The 14,743-nt window shown below is 38.7% G+C and overlaps 2 protein-coding genes across 4 annotated transcripts in view; one reads left to right on the top strand and one right to left on the bottom strand.

Moving 5' to 3' along the window:
* The window catches only part of NT5DC1 (5'-nucleotidase domain containing 1), a 135,924-nt gene that overhangs the window by 103,237 nt on the left and 17,944 nt on the right, over nt 1-14,743 (bottom strand). For 2 of the 3 annotated variants that reach the window (XM_087444024.1, XM_004422239.3), the window contains one exon: nt 10,336-10,420. In XM_087444024.1, coding sequence (XP_087300150.1) covers nt 10,336-10,420 — 85 coding nt within the window. The remainder of the gene's footprint in view (nt 1-10,335; nt 10,421-14,743) is intronic. The other variant, XM_014781182.2, reaches the window with a different exon arrangement.
* Nucleotides 2,379-8,260, top strand: COL10A1 (collagen type X alpha 1 chain). The gene is made up of 2 exons (XM_004422238.3): nt 2,379-2,532; nt 6,372-8,260. Exons 1-2 carry the CDS (start codon nt 2,379-2,381, stop codon nt 8,258-8,260), a joined length of 2,043 nt encoding a protein of 680 aa, XP_004422295.1.

The raw sequence follows: 14,743 nt of genomic DNA, 5'->3' as shown, positions 1-14,743 counted from the left end.
ATTTAAAAAATGACGTTATCTACACCTGTTACGGAACTTTCCTTCTCACTTACTTCACCTGTATAGTTGATCTGATTTAGCTCCAAAATGATGCAATTAAAAAGGTACAAAGCGTGGCCAGCCCTGTGGCGCAAGCGGTTAAGTGCATGTGCTCTGCTGCTGGTGGCCCGGGGTTCGCAGGTTCGGATCCTGGGCGTGCACCGACGCACCACTTGTCAAGCCATGCTGTGGCGGCGTCCCATATAAAGTAGAGGAAGATGGGCACGGATGTTAGCCCAGGGCCAGTCTTCCTCAGCAAAAAAGAGGAGGATTGGCATCGGATGTCAGCTCATGGCTAATCTTCCTCACCAAAAAAAAAAAAAAAAGGCACAAAGAGGCCAATCCTGCGGTGCAGCAGTTAAGTGCGTGCGCTCCGCTGCTGGTGGCCTGGGTTCGGATCCCGGGCACTCACTGACACACCGCTTGTCAGGCCATGCTGTGGCAGCATCCCACATAAAGTGGAGGAAGATCAGCATGGATGTTAACTCAGGGCCAGTCTTCCTCAGCAAAAAAAAAAAAGAGGAGGATTGGCATGGATGTTAGCTCAGGGCTTATCTTCCTCACAGAAAAAAAAAAAGGTACAAAATTTGGTCTCTCAACTTCCTGTTTTTATTAGATTCTATAGGATTTTGAAAATCATTTTAAGAGTCTCATAATATTGTTAAAGAGAATACTAACCATTAAAAATGACAATGATAACGTTTACTTTCACCTTTGGGGAAAAAAAAAAGTTTCTAATTGGGCTGATTCAAGATCCTTGAAGGAAAGTGCAAGGTAAGCCAAGGATATTTTTGAAAAGCTGAAAGCAAAGTTTGAAGAATTTTTTTCTTCTGAAATGAACACAGCAAACTTACTGAAACAGACATGATACAACATCATCAAGCTAAGGGTTTTTGCAATCTCTACTGCAACTCTAAAGTAAAATCCAAAATTAAGCAATAAAATCTGAAGCCATTTACTGAACATAGTATAGTGTTGTGAACAAAGAATCTAAATCCTTCAGAGTAATTATATTGCTAACTCTACTATCAAATTCATGGATGTCTTGCCTCTGAAAAATTGAAAATACTTAATATGAAAAAATCTGAAATATTTATATGCTAACACATTTAAAATTTCTCTTATTAACTTCTGAGGACTTATACTAAAATCCTGAAATACAAAACAGCATACCTACATTTTCACCATTTTGTTTCTCTCAAGCCTCAAAATAAGTAAGAACTGGGGTAAGCTATTTTCATAAAAATTTAGGAACATTAATGGACAAATTGATGGTTTTGTGTAATAACTGAAGAATTTAGATGATGGTTTAAATTTACTCCCCCCTAAAAAATTTCTTTTCCTACTTTTACATACTACCAAATATTTTCAACCAAATAACACAAGAATGTGCTTTTCAAAAACACAAAGGGGGTATTATCATCCCCTAATGAACCAGCCTAAACATCTGAGCAATAACTGCTAAAATAAAATCACAGAAAAAGATGGTACATGGTTAAAACTATTAATACATATTTAAGACAAAGGGTTTATTTTTCAATAAGAAAACAAGGAAAAAGACAGCCCAACCTGATCTTGTATGCCTGCCCAACAGAACTTTCCACCATAATTAGTGCTTTCCACCTCTGGAGGGAGGAGCTTAAACTCAGGGTAACCTCATGTAGTCAGGGGAACACAGTATAAATACCGTAGGACAGCTCTGGAGAGGGCATCTTCTGCACTGCTCACCTGAGCACAGGAAGGCTCAGGAAGCTGGCAAGAAACCATCCCCAGGAACTCCTAGCACCCAGGTAAGCCTATGACTCCATACTCACTGGTGGACTTCCATGTTAGCTTATATGGAAACAAGCTTCGATAAATTAACTATTTGGTTTTTTGTGATTTAAAAAAGTGGTTTTCCACTAAAATGCACTCAGACAGTTTGATTTGTATTAGCCTATATAAAAGATAGTCGTAATAAAACTATATTTGTAAACATATGCCCTAATCTGAATTTCTGTGTATTGTGACACCTACTGGTTATTTCAGTCTATGTCAAAGATCTTGAATTATTTACTACAGGCATCCAATTATGGTTTCTGTGTTTCTTTTTTTAAAATTACTTCATTTTCACTTGATTTCTTGAATGTGGCTTCCAAAAACAACTAAGACATATATTCACATAACTAAAAAGTTATAACTCATTAATTTCTGGAACATATTCAAAATACATAGGATAAGGCAAAAAAGAAGACAAATGTATAAAGAATTCATCTGTACAACATCAGACAAATAAAACAGGTCAATAACGAAGCTGTACAAAATTATTCTTTTCTGTTTTTCAGAATCCATCTGAGAACATGCTGCCACCAATAGCATTTTTGCTGCTAATATCCTTGAACTTGGTTCATGGAGAGTTTTATGCCGAGAGATATCAAACACCTACAGGCATAAAAGGCCCACCATCCAACTTCAAGACTCGGATCTTCATTCCCTACGCCATAAAGGGTAAAGGTAAACTGAACTGTCTATTTTGCTCTATTAACTAGTTGGTTGGTGTTTTCTACAATCTTAATGATCTCTTTAACAAAATGCTTTAACTCGGTTTGGTGTTAAATTATTTTTGAACTCCCGAATTAGCCCAAAACATTAGAACCAAATGATTTAAGGAAAAAGTACATCTATTCAAGAACATTAATATCCTTTACACAATAAGTATAATAGAAAGCTATACCTGAAGAATATTAAGAACTTGTATGCGTGGAAATTTTTTCCCTTAAATGATGCTTTTGCACTAATACCTACTTATAATCTAGAAATATTAATCAACTCAAAATTAATCAAGTTTAAAATGTTTTCACTAAAAATAATTGCCAATTGTACAAAGAGAGGAGCAGGTTTAAATATCTAACTACCTAAACATATTTACTTTTACAACTTATTCACCTAGCCCACATATATATATAAAATTGAGTCTTAATTACCAAATAAAATCTGATGCCTTCCAAAGAAATTTAATAGGCAAATGAAGTAGCAATTCTCATAATTTTTTATACATTTTTATATAGTTTACTGGTCAAGTGCACAGACTCAACTGCCTCGTACTAACCATGTGACCCTGAGTAAGTTATTTATCCTCTTGTGTCTTAGTTTCCTCATCTGTAAAACAAGGAGTAGCTATCTCAAAGGGCTGCTAGGAAGATTTTTTTTTTTTTAAAGATTTTATTTATTTATTTTTTTCCCCCCAAAACCATAGTAGATAGTTGTATGTCATAGCTGCACATCCTTCTAGTTGCTGTATGTGGGACTCTGCCTCAGCATGGCTGGAGAAGCGGTGCCTCCGTGCATGCCCGGGATCCGAACCCGGGCCACCAGCAGCGGAGCGCACGCACTTAACCGCCAAGCCACGGGGCCGGCCCCTAGGAAGCTTAAATGAGTTAATATCGTCAAGTGCTTAAGCGTCAGCTATTACTACTGCTACTTGTACTTAGCCTACTATTTCTATTCTACTTTCATTTCTCCTCCTTCTCCTACTGTAATAGTATCGGTTGTGTAGCCGTGGGTACGTTTTAACTTTCTTCTTGAATCCGCTCCTCGTCTGTTCACCTTTCTCGCCTACTATGAAGAGTACTGAGAGAATGTATGTAAAGTACTAATAGATCCTCAAAGAAGGGCAACTCTTAGGTTTCATATCCACTAATTCCATTTAATAGCCTCTGACACAAACTGCCTGTTAAATATCTGCTGAATTAAACTAAATAATCTGAACTGATTGTAGGATTCAAATGTCGTTTCTATAGTATTTTTTCATTATAGTTATTTATTTTATCCTGTAAATAAACCTAAGGATATGTGCCATAAACTTGAAAAACTATGCTTTTGGAGATAACTATTTTGAGCAAATTAGATTATACAATCATCTTTTTAAGAAGAAAGATGAAATTTAAAGTATTTCATGAAAAGGAGCTTAATTTTTTAAATGCACAGGTACCCAACAGATATTTTTGAATGTCTCAAAATATAAATAAAATGAGAAAGAGAAAAGTTAGGAACAAAAGAATACAAGACAAGGAAACCTGCTACTTTACTTGAAGCAACAAATGCAATTTGAAATTCTATGACAAGCAGCACTGGGTTATACTCTCCATTGATCATAAATTCAGAATTTCTGTAGTTTACTGAGATCATAAGAACAGTTGTGAACTAAAAATAAAATGCACCACTTCTAGAGGGTGAAAAATTTTTCTATCTTCCCACCTTACTGTACTGCATCATCTTGTATTGCTTCTATTTTTACAGAATAAATGAAAATATATATCTTGCTAACAAAGAAGTATATAAAGAAATGAAAATGAAATATATGAAAATATATATCTGGTATCTAAAGAAAAGTTTAGAAGCTGTATTTTAACTGTTAAATCCACCTTATTCTCTACTTGATAATACAAGGTGGAAACTCAAATACATTATTATCCACTGGCAGTCAAATGAAGACGAAAGCCCACAATTTATACAAGTAAAACACTGAGTTGATAACAGGAATACAAACAGTTCCCATGTAATTCCTTGGCATATCTGTTCAACACAGGCTAAGAGAGAGCTCAGGCAAAATACACTAAATTACGCTGCAAAGGATTCCACCGCTGGTGGGCAGCCGGGGGCCACAGTGACACAAGCAACCACTATTTCAGTTTGTGCGCATTTAAGAAGCTTCTCTATTGGGTAATCGTTTTTCCTTGAGAATGGTGCCACCCTATGAAGCTACAAGCAGAGGCTGTCCCCCAAGGATACAACAGAAGTCACATTCTTTCTTGCACTGAGAGGTGGAGGACCCATTAGGGCAACATTCCAAGTGACAGAGATCACTCAGTTGCTGGAGCTCTAGTCTCAAATGCAGTCGTTTTCAATAAGACTTGTTCTTCCTACTTTAACAGTTAAACAGATTTCCAGCCAGACTATACGATTAATTTTAGTATGGACGTGATCTTTATAATAAGATTCAGAAGCAAATCCCAATCTAATACAGTTTACATTTTTAAAAATGTGCTATGTTACTCCAAACCATTAAGAAGTCTGTTATTTATTCATCTATTCTATTTGCAATTTATCAATACCCATTTATACATACAGATATATATGTATATTAAAGTCACCCAACAAGATATGTGTTAATATATGGAAGTCTTTTCCATAAACTAATTGTTCTCATAGTCTTTTTCCTGATGTCCATTTTCTGAAAATCCTTGGGTAAATAAAACTCCAAACTAGTTTTATTCCCTCTGTGACTGAAGCTCTTATAGGATGCATCCTGCATTTTCCCACACTTGTGACCCCATACCAGTTTTCAGGTCACAGGCACTGAATAAGTGATTTTTGAGTTTATTATATTAGAAGAAGTATTTAGCTCAAATCAATGTGTAGCTCTATGAAATCAACAATTTATTTTCATTAATTAAAGAGTACTCTAGATAAGCACTTTAATAGTATTTTATGTACTTCACACATTAGGTCTAATTCTCTTAATTTTTTGTTTCAACTTTCAGTGAATTATGCAGAAAGTAAGAGCTCACAGTATGCACTGAGGTTAAAAAAAAAAAAAAAAAAAGAATCAACCTAAACCTAAACTGTGTTCAGCAGGACCATGGCTGATGTAAATTAGAATTAACTGCATTTCTCATTTACGTCTTATACGGCAGCTTTTGTGAGAGAAAATTGTTACAGTTCTTAAACATTTTCCTACTTATTCTGCACCTTTTTCTTCCTTTTCTGTCAAATACCTTTTTTTTTAAGTTTCCTTTCTAGGTAGATGATTTTCTCAAAATAAATGATAAACTTACCTCCACTGCACTCTTATTCTAGATGAATTCTTCAATCCCAGCTTATTTTCATGGATCATTAGGATGTAATGAAAGTAGTATGTTAGTCATGGTCTTGTGAAACCATCTTCTCTAGCAGTGTTTTTTATTTATTTATTTTTTTAAAGATTTTATTTATTTATTTTTTCCCCCCAAAGCCCCAGTAGATAGCTGTGTGTCATAGCTGCACATCCTTCTAGTTGCTGTATGTGGGACACGGCCTCAGCATGGCCAGAGAGGCAGCGCGTCGGTGCGAGCCCGGGATCCGAACCCGGGTCGCCAGCAGTGGAGCGCGCTCACTTAACCACTAAGCCACGGGGCCGGCCCTCTAGCAGTGTTTTTTAAAACAATATAAAATGTATTGTCTGAAACCATTTGAGACTGGTCTGCCAAAATGGATTGATTGAGACTGCACTGTTCTGTCCCAACTAATATTTTGAGAAGCAGTCATTATCCTTAATGTTAGTAACCATCCCCTTCTCTGGGTGTGTCTTTTAGATGTATCGGTAAGAGGAGAACAAGGTATTCCTGGTCCACCAGGCCCCACTGGACCTCGAGGGCACCCAGGTCCATCTGGACCACCAGGAAAACCAGGCATTGGAAGTCCTGGACCCCAAGGAGAGCCAGGCTTGCCAGGACCACCAGGACCATCAGCCACCGGGAAGCCAGGTGTGCCAGGACTCCCAGGAAAACAAGGGGAGAGAGGACCATATGGACCAAAAGGAGACACTGGACCAGCTGGTTTACCAGGACCACGGGGCCCACCCGGACCACCTGGAATCCCCGGGCCGGCTGGAATTTCTATTCCAGGAAAACCTGGACAACAAGGACCTACTGGAGCCCCAGGACCCAGGGGCTTTCCTGGAGAAAAGGGTGCACCAGGTGTGCCTGGTATCAATGGACAGAAAGGGGAAACAGGATACTGTGCTCCTTGTCGCCCAGGTGAGAGGGGCCTTCCAGGCCCTCAGGGTCCCATGGGACCACCTGGCCCTTCTGGAGTGGGGAAAAGAGGTGAAAATGGGTTTCCAGGACAGCCAGGCATCAAAGGTGATCAGGGCATTCCAGGAGAAAGGGGACCAATTGGCCCACCGGGTCCCCAAGGTCCTCCTGGGAAACAAGGATCAGAAGGCATTGGAAAGCCAGGAGCCCCTGGAGCCCCAGGCCAGCCAGGAATTCCAGGAATGAAAGGTCACCCTGGGGCTCCAGGGATAGCTGGGCCCCCAGGGGCGCCTGGCTTTGGGAAACCAGGCTTGCCAGGCCTAAAAGGGCAAATAGGACCTGTCGGCCTTCCAGGAAGTCCGGGCGCCAAAGGGGAACAAGGCCCAGCAGGTCATCCTGGGGAGCCAGGTCTGACCGGACCCCCTGGAAATATGGGACCCCAAGGGCCAAAAGGCATCCCGGGCAACCACGGGATCCCAGGGCCTAAAGGCGAGACAGGGCCAGTCGGGCCTGCAGGACAGCCTGGGGCTAAGGGCGAAAGAGGCTTCTCTGGCTTAGATGGAAAACCAGGGTACCCAGGAGAACCAGGTCTCAATGGTCCTAAGGGTAACCCAGGGTTACCAGGCCCAAAAGGTGAGCCCGGAGTTAGAGGACCCGCTGGTCTCCCAGGCCCTGTGGGCCCAGCAGGAGCTAAGGGAGTGCCTGGAAACAACGGTGAGGCTGGTCCAAGAGGTGCCCCTGGAATACCAGGTACCAGAGGTCCCATTGGGCCACCAGGCATTCCAGGATTCCCTGGACCTAAAGGGGATCCAGGAACTCCAGGTCTTCCTGGCCCAGCTGGCATAGCAACTAAGGGCCTCAACGGACCCACTGGGCCACCGGGGCCTCCAGGTCCAAGAGGCCATGCTGGAGAGCCTGGTCTCCCGGGGCCCCCGGGACCCCCAGGGCCCCCAGGCCAAGCAGTCGTGCCCGAGGGCTTTGTAAAGGCAGGCCAAAGGCCTAGTGTTTCTGGGATGCCTCTTGTTAGTGCCAACCAGGGTGTAACAGGAATGCCTGTGTCTGCTTTCACTGTTATTCTCGCCAAAGCTTACCCAGCAATAGGTGCTCCCATCCCCTTTGATAAGATTTTGTATAACAAGCAAGAGCATTATAACCCAAGAACTGGAATCTTTACCTGCAGGATACCAGGAATATACTATTTCTCCTACCACGTGCATGCGAAAGGGACCCACGTTTGGGTGGGCCTGTATAAGAATGGTACCCCTGTAATGTACACCTATGATGAATACATCAAAGGCTACCTGGATCAGGCTTCCGGGAGTGCCATAATCGACCTCACAGAAGATGACCAGGTGTGGCTCCAGCTGCCCAATGCCGAGTCAAATGGCCTGTACTCCTCTGAGTACGTCCACTCTTCTTTCTCAGGATTCTTAGTGGCTCCCATGTAAGCACATTCCCACTGAGCTAATCCAAATCTGCTTGAAAGGTCATTCCCCAACCCACCCCGCCCCCAAAAACGCATATGGAGGTAGGCTGAAACAAATGCGACTGATTTTAACTTTCCAAAATACAGATTTGAGCTTTCAGACCAACAAATTTTCCCCTTGAAAAAGTGAGCAGCAAGGCTAAACAATACATGAAGACCCTCTCAACTTCTAGTCAGCAATCTTAAGGCTCTTGAAAGTTTTCTGTGAACTTCTTCAGTTTGAAAGTTTCACCATAAAAGTCCTGCTAAGCTAAAAAATAAAATGATCACAAAAAACCCTGAAATACGATGCTAAATTAGATCTCAGAAACTCAGCATTTCCTTTTAAAATAAGCCTGTTTCTAACCATTAACATGAGAACTTCTAGGAAACATTCAGAAGGAATCGTATAGCTTTACAGAATTTAAATACTTGAATATTCAAATTTAAAAGACACTGTGTATTCTAAAATATTTCTGATGGTGCATTATCAAAGCTTATATGACTCCTTTCATCAAGATCTATTCAAATATATAGGTGCAGATAGACTTTATATAGCTCTCATAAAAAAAAGAAATATTCCGTTAAAATTAATCTGAAATGCAAGGTGCTTGAGTTATGAACCTTTTCAAACTTTCCTGTGATTGCAGAACAGCTTTCTGTACACCCTTCACAACTTGGAAAGAGGTGTCTCATCTATTTTATTCATTTAACACAAGTGTGATTACTTTGACTTCTTTAATTCCTCACTGAGTCTCATGTCATGTGATTTTTGTGGGTTTACAGAACATTAGTATACGTACCTTGTGCATCCCATTGCAGTGAAATTATAACTAATGTCAAGGGTTTCAAAATCTGACTAGAAACGAAAAGACATTATTTATTTACGCTCTGTACTGTATTTTTATGTTGCTGTTTAAAACTTTTAAGCTGTGCCTCACTTATTAATGCACGAAATGTTTTACCTACTCCTTATTTACAATGCAATAAAATAACATGAATAGATTTTTACGTTGAATTTATTTGACAGCAGCAATTTGCTATTCTCAACCACTGTTTTAAGGCTTTTCATTTCACAAAGCTAATAAAGAGTAAAACAACAAAGTGGTGGGTGGGTTTTACACTTGTCATGGAGATGCCCCCCTACTGGAGATGGGCATTCCCACACACCTCAGCACTCAGTGTAGACTGTGAAAAGGCACCCACAAAACCTCATGCAACCTACGAGCCAGGATGAAGGGGTGGTGACTCAGCATAGAAAAGTGAGACAATCACCCCAAAGCAGTGATTTTCTTCTGGGAAGGAAAGAAGCAAGTGGCAGAGAAATATGTAATTTGAACAAATATTCTGCAGTTACTACTTATTGCCTTGACATGTTTTTAGTCATAATATTTACAATTATTTTGATAGCTTAAATTACATTAAAAGGAAGGCAAGCAATTTTTATGTCAATCAAAAGGCAACATTTTTCTAAGCTGAAAAATACGGCTCTTGAGCATCTATCAGCCCACTGGTTGAATCAGGACAGTCTGGTTCAAGTCACTAGGATAACATACTATAAAGCCATCTCTTTATTCCTTACAGGTAATCACTGTGAAACCCAGCAAACCTGTAGATGGAACCAGGAAACCCTAGGCTCAGGTTGGCGAGATCTCTGCCCCCATTCTGTCAGCCAGTCCTGTTTTTATGCAACAAGAACGGAATTTTCACTTTCCCCATCTGTCTATAACTACTACACTAATGGTTACAGGTGTCACCAACCCTCACTCCCAAGCCAGGAAACAGCAAGCTGGAACTTCAATTCTGGGGAACCCACAGAACGATCCTACTGGCAGACACGTAAAAGACAGCGTAGTTCAGAATACTAGCAATTATGGCCACGAAACAGACACAAATAAAAGAACCTCTTACAATTAAGTGGTACCAACTTCACAGCAAAATTTAAGACCAAATTAAATACTAATTAAGGAACATGGCAAAATAGGTAACTTCTAAGTAACTCACAAGACATAGCATTTAACAAAAATCTGTTAGAAAGTCTCTCTCCACATTACTCACCCTTAAAAGCTGACATTCTATAATTGTGTTGTATACCAGCAGCTATATCCTTCCAAAAATCAAATGTTTTTTGACCATTGTTCTGCTAAAAGAAAAAATTCCCAAATGTAACACATGAAATAATGCTGTTTTTAAGCATAGTAGAAAATATTTGGCAAATAATTACAATATTACTGTATTGTAAAATAGAGACCAGTGTTTTAGAAAAGATAACAGACTAATAAACTTATGCTTTTAAATGTGATTTTTTTAAGTTTAATTAATTAATTTGCATTTAAATTTTTTTTAATTTTTTGATTATTGCAGTAACATTGGTTTATAACATTGTATAAATTTCAGGTGTACATCATTATACTTCTATTTCTGCATAGATTACATCATGTTCACCACACAAATACTAATTACAACCCATCACCACACACATGTGCCAAATTACCCTTTCACCCTCCTCCTTTTCCCCTTCCCCTCTGGTAACCACCAATCCAATCTCTGTCTCTATGGGTTTGTTTGTTGTTGTTATTATCTACTACTTAATGAGGGAGATCATACAGTATCTGACCTTCTCCCTCTGACTTATTTCACTTTGCATAATACCCTCAATGGCCATCCATGTTGTCACAAATGGCTGGATCTCATCATTTCTTATGGCTGAGTAGTATTCCATTGTGTATATATACCACAGCTTCTTTATCCATTAGTCCCTTCATGGGCACTTAGGGTGCTTCCAAGTCTTGGCTATTGTGAATAACGCTGCAATGAACACAGGGGTGCATGTATCTTTACGCATTGGTGTTTTCAAGTTCTTTGGATAAATACCCAGCAGTGGAATAGCTGGATCATATGGTAGTTCTATCCTTAATTTTTTGAGGAATCTCCATACTGCCTTCCATAGTGGCTGCACCAGTTTGCACTCCCACCAGCAGTGTATGAGAGTTCCCTTCTCTCCACATCCTCTCCAACACTTGTTTCCTGTCTTGTTAATTATAGCCATTCTGACGGGCGTGAGGTGATATCTCATTGTAGTTTTGATTTGCATTTCCCTGATAGTTAATGATTTTGAACATCTCTTCATGTGCCTGTTGGCCATCTGTATATCTATTTTGGAGAAATGTCTGTTCAAGTCTTTTGCCCATTTTTTAATTGGGTTGTTAGTTTTTTTGTTGTTGAGATGCATGAGTTCTTTATATATTTTGAAGATTAAGCCCTTATCAGATGTATGGCTTGCAAATATCTTCTCCCAATTGTTAGGTTGTCTTTTCGTTTTGTTGATGGTTTCCTTTGCTGTGCAGAAGCTTTTTAAGCTTGATGTAGTCCCATTTGTTTATTTTTTTCTATTGTGTCTCTTGCTCGGTCAGACATGGTGCTTGAAAATATGTTGCTAAGACCGATGTCGAAGAGCATATGTTTTCTTCTAGAAGTTTCATAGTTTCAGGTCTTACATTCAAGTCTTTAATCCATTTGGAGTTAATTTTTATGTATGGTGTAAGGTAAGGGTCTACTTTCATTTGTTTGCATGTGGCTATCCAGTTTTCCCAACACCATTTGTTGAAGAGACTTTCTTTTCTCCACTGTATGTTCTTGGCTCCTTTGTCAAAGATCAGCTGTCCACAGATGTGTGGGTTTATTTCTGGGCTTTCGATTCTATTCCATTGATCTGTGTGTCTGTTTTTGTGCCAGTACCATGCTGTTCTGGTTACTATAGCTTTGTAGTATATTTTGAAATCAGGGAGTGTAATACCTCCAGCTTTGTTCTTTTTTCTCAGGATTCCTTTAGCTATTCGGGGTCTTTTGTTGTTCCATATAAATTTTAGGATTCTTTGTTCTATTTCTGTGAAAAATGTTGTTGGAACTTTCATAGGGACTGCATTGAATCTATAGATTGCTTTAGGAAGTATGGACATCTTAACTATGCTAATTCTTCCAATCCAAGAGCACGGAATATCTTTCCATTTCTTTGTGTCTTCTTCAATTTCTTTGAGCAATGTTTTATAGTGTTCGGTGTACAGATCTTTCACCTCTTTGGTTAAGTTTATTCCTAGGTATTTTATTCTTTTGGTTGCAATTGTAAATGGGACTGTATTCTTAATTTCTCTTTCTGCTACTTCGTTGTTAGTGTATAGAAATACAACCGATTTTTCTATGTTGATTTTGTATCCTGCAACTTTATCGTATTTGTTTACTACTTCTAAAAGTTTCTTCGTGGATTCTCTAGGGTTTTCTATATATAAAATCATGTCATCTGTGAATAGTGAGAGTTTCACTTCCTCCTTTCCAGTTTGGATCCCTTTTATTTCTTTTTCTTGCCTGATTGCCCTGGCTAGGACTTCCAGTACTGTGTTAAATAGGAGTGGTGACAGCGGGCATCCTTGTCTGGTTCCTGTTCTTAGAGGGATAGTTTTCAGTTTTTCATCACTGAAGATCATATTAGCTGTAGGTTTGTCATATATGGCCTTTATTATGTTGAGGTACTTTCCCTCTATATCCATTTTATTCAGAGTTTTTATCATAAATGGATGCTGTATCTTGTCAAATGCTTTCTTTGCATCCATTGAGATGATCATGTGTTTTTATTCTTCATTTTATTAATGTGGTGTATTACGTTGATTGATTTGTGAATGTTAAACCATCCCTGCATCCCTGGAATAAATCCCACTTGATCATGGTGTATAATCTTTTTAACATATTGTTGTATGCGATTTGCTAGTATTTTGTTGAGGATTTTTGCATCGATGTTCATCAGTGATATTGGCCTGTAATTTTCTTTTTTTGTGTTGTCCTTGTCTGGTTTTGGTATCAGAGTAATGCTGGCTTCGTAGAATGAGTTAGGGAGCTTCCCCACCTCCTCAATTTTTTGGAAGAGTTTGAGAAGGATAGGTATTAAGTCTTCTTTGAATGTTTGGTAGAATTCACCAGGGAAGCCGTCTGGTCCTGGACTTTTATTTTTGGGGAGGTTTTTGATTACTGTTTTGATCTCCTTACTGGTGATTGGTCTATTCAAATTCTCTATTTCTTCTTGATCCAGTTTTGGAAGGTTGTATGATTCTAAGAATTTATCCATTTCTTCCATATTGTCAAATTTGTTGGCATATAGCTTTTCATAGTATTCTTTTATAATTTTTTGTATTTCTGAGGTGTCTGTTGTACTCTCTCCTCTTTCATTTCTGATTTACTTATTTGAGCCTTCCCTTTTTTTTTCTTGGTGAGTCTAGCTAAAGGTTTGTCAATTTTGTTTATCTTTTCAAAGAACCAGCTCTTGATTTTATTAATTTTTTCTATTGTTTTTTTAGTCTCTATTTCATTTATTTCTGCTCTGATTTTTATTATTTCCCTTCTTCTACTGATTTTGGGCTTTGTTCTTCTTTTTCCAGTTCCTTTAGGTGCACTGTTAGATTGTTTATTTGAGATTTTTCTTGTTTGTTGAGATAGGTCTGTATTGCTATATACTTCCCTCTTAGAAACGCTTTTGCTGTATCCCATAAATTCTGGCATGTCGTATTTTCATTTTCATTTGTCTCCAGGTATTTTCTGATTTCTTCGTTGACTCAATCTTTGTTCAGTAACATTTTATTTAATCTCCACGTATTTGTGGCTTTTCTGATTTTCTTCCTATAGTTGATTTCTAGTTTTATACCATTGTGGTCAGAAAAGATGTTTGGCATTATTTCAATCTTCTTAAATTTATGTAGACTTGTTTTGTGGCCTAATATGTAATCAATCCTGGAGAATGTTCCATGTGCATTTGAAAAGAATGTGTATTCTTCAGTTTTTGGATGGAATGCTCTGTATATATCTACTAGGTCCATCTGTTCAAGTGTGTCATTTAAGGCCAGTGGTTCCTTATTGATCTTCTGTTTGGATGATCTATCCCTTGGTGTAAGTGGAGTGTTAATGTCCCCTACTATTATTGTGTTACTATTTCTCTTTTTATGTCTGTTAATAATTGCTTTATATATTTAGGTGCTCCTATGTTGGGTGCATAGATATTTATAAGTGTTATATCCTCTTGTTGGATTGTTCCCTTAATCATTATGTAATGCCCTTCTTTGTCTCTTTTTACAGCTTTTGTTTTAAAGTCTATTTTATCTGATATGAGTACTGCTACCCCAGCTTTCTTTTCATTGCCATTTGCGTGGAGTATCTTTTTCCATCCCTTCACTTTCAGTTTGTGAGTGTCTTTAGGTCTGAATTGTGTCTCTTGTATGCAGCATATATATGGGTCTTGTTTTTTAATCCAATCAGCCCCCCATGCCTTTTCATTGGAGCATTTAGTCCATTGATGTTTAAAGTAGCTATTGATAGGTACGTATAATGCCGTTTTTTAACTTTTTTTTCCCTCAGTGTTTTAGTAGCCCTCTATACAGAATTGATGGTCTCTTTAGTTTGACCTCTGTCTGAAAGCTCTACTCTT

Source organism: Ceratotherium simum, chromosome 19 (assembly GCF_057802395.1).
Source record: "Ceratotherium simum simum isolate JZ-2026a chromosome 19, ASM5780239v1, whole genome shotgun sequence".
In the NCBI taxonomy this organism is placed as follows: Eukaryota; Metazoa; Chordata; class Mammalia; order Perissodactyla; family Rhinocerotidae; genus Ceratotherium; species Ceratotherium simum.
Note: the sequence above shows the minus strand (reverse complement) of the source record. Positions and strands in the feature narration are given on the sequence as shown.

What these genes read in the sequence shown, in the direction of transcription:
- COL10A1 (XM_004422238.3), top strand. Translation starts at nt 2,379, where the DNA reads ATGCTGCCACCAATAGCATTTTTGCTGCTAATATCCTTGAACTTGGTT. An exon ending in CTACGCCATAAAGGGTAAAG is followed by an intron (nt 2,533 to 6,371) that starts GTAAACTGAACT and finishes TGTGTCTTTTAG; the next exon opens with ATGTATCGGTAAGAGGAGAA.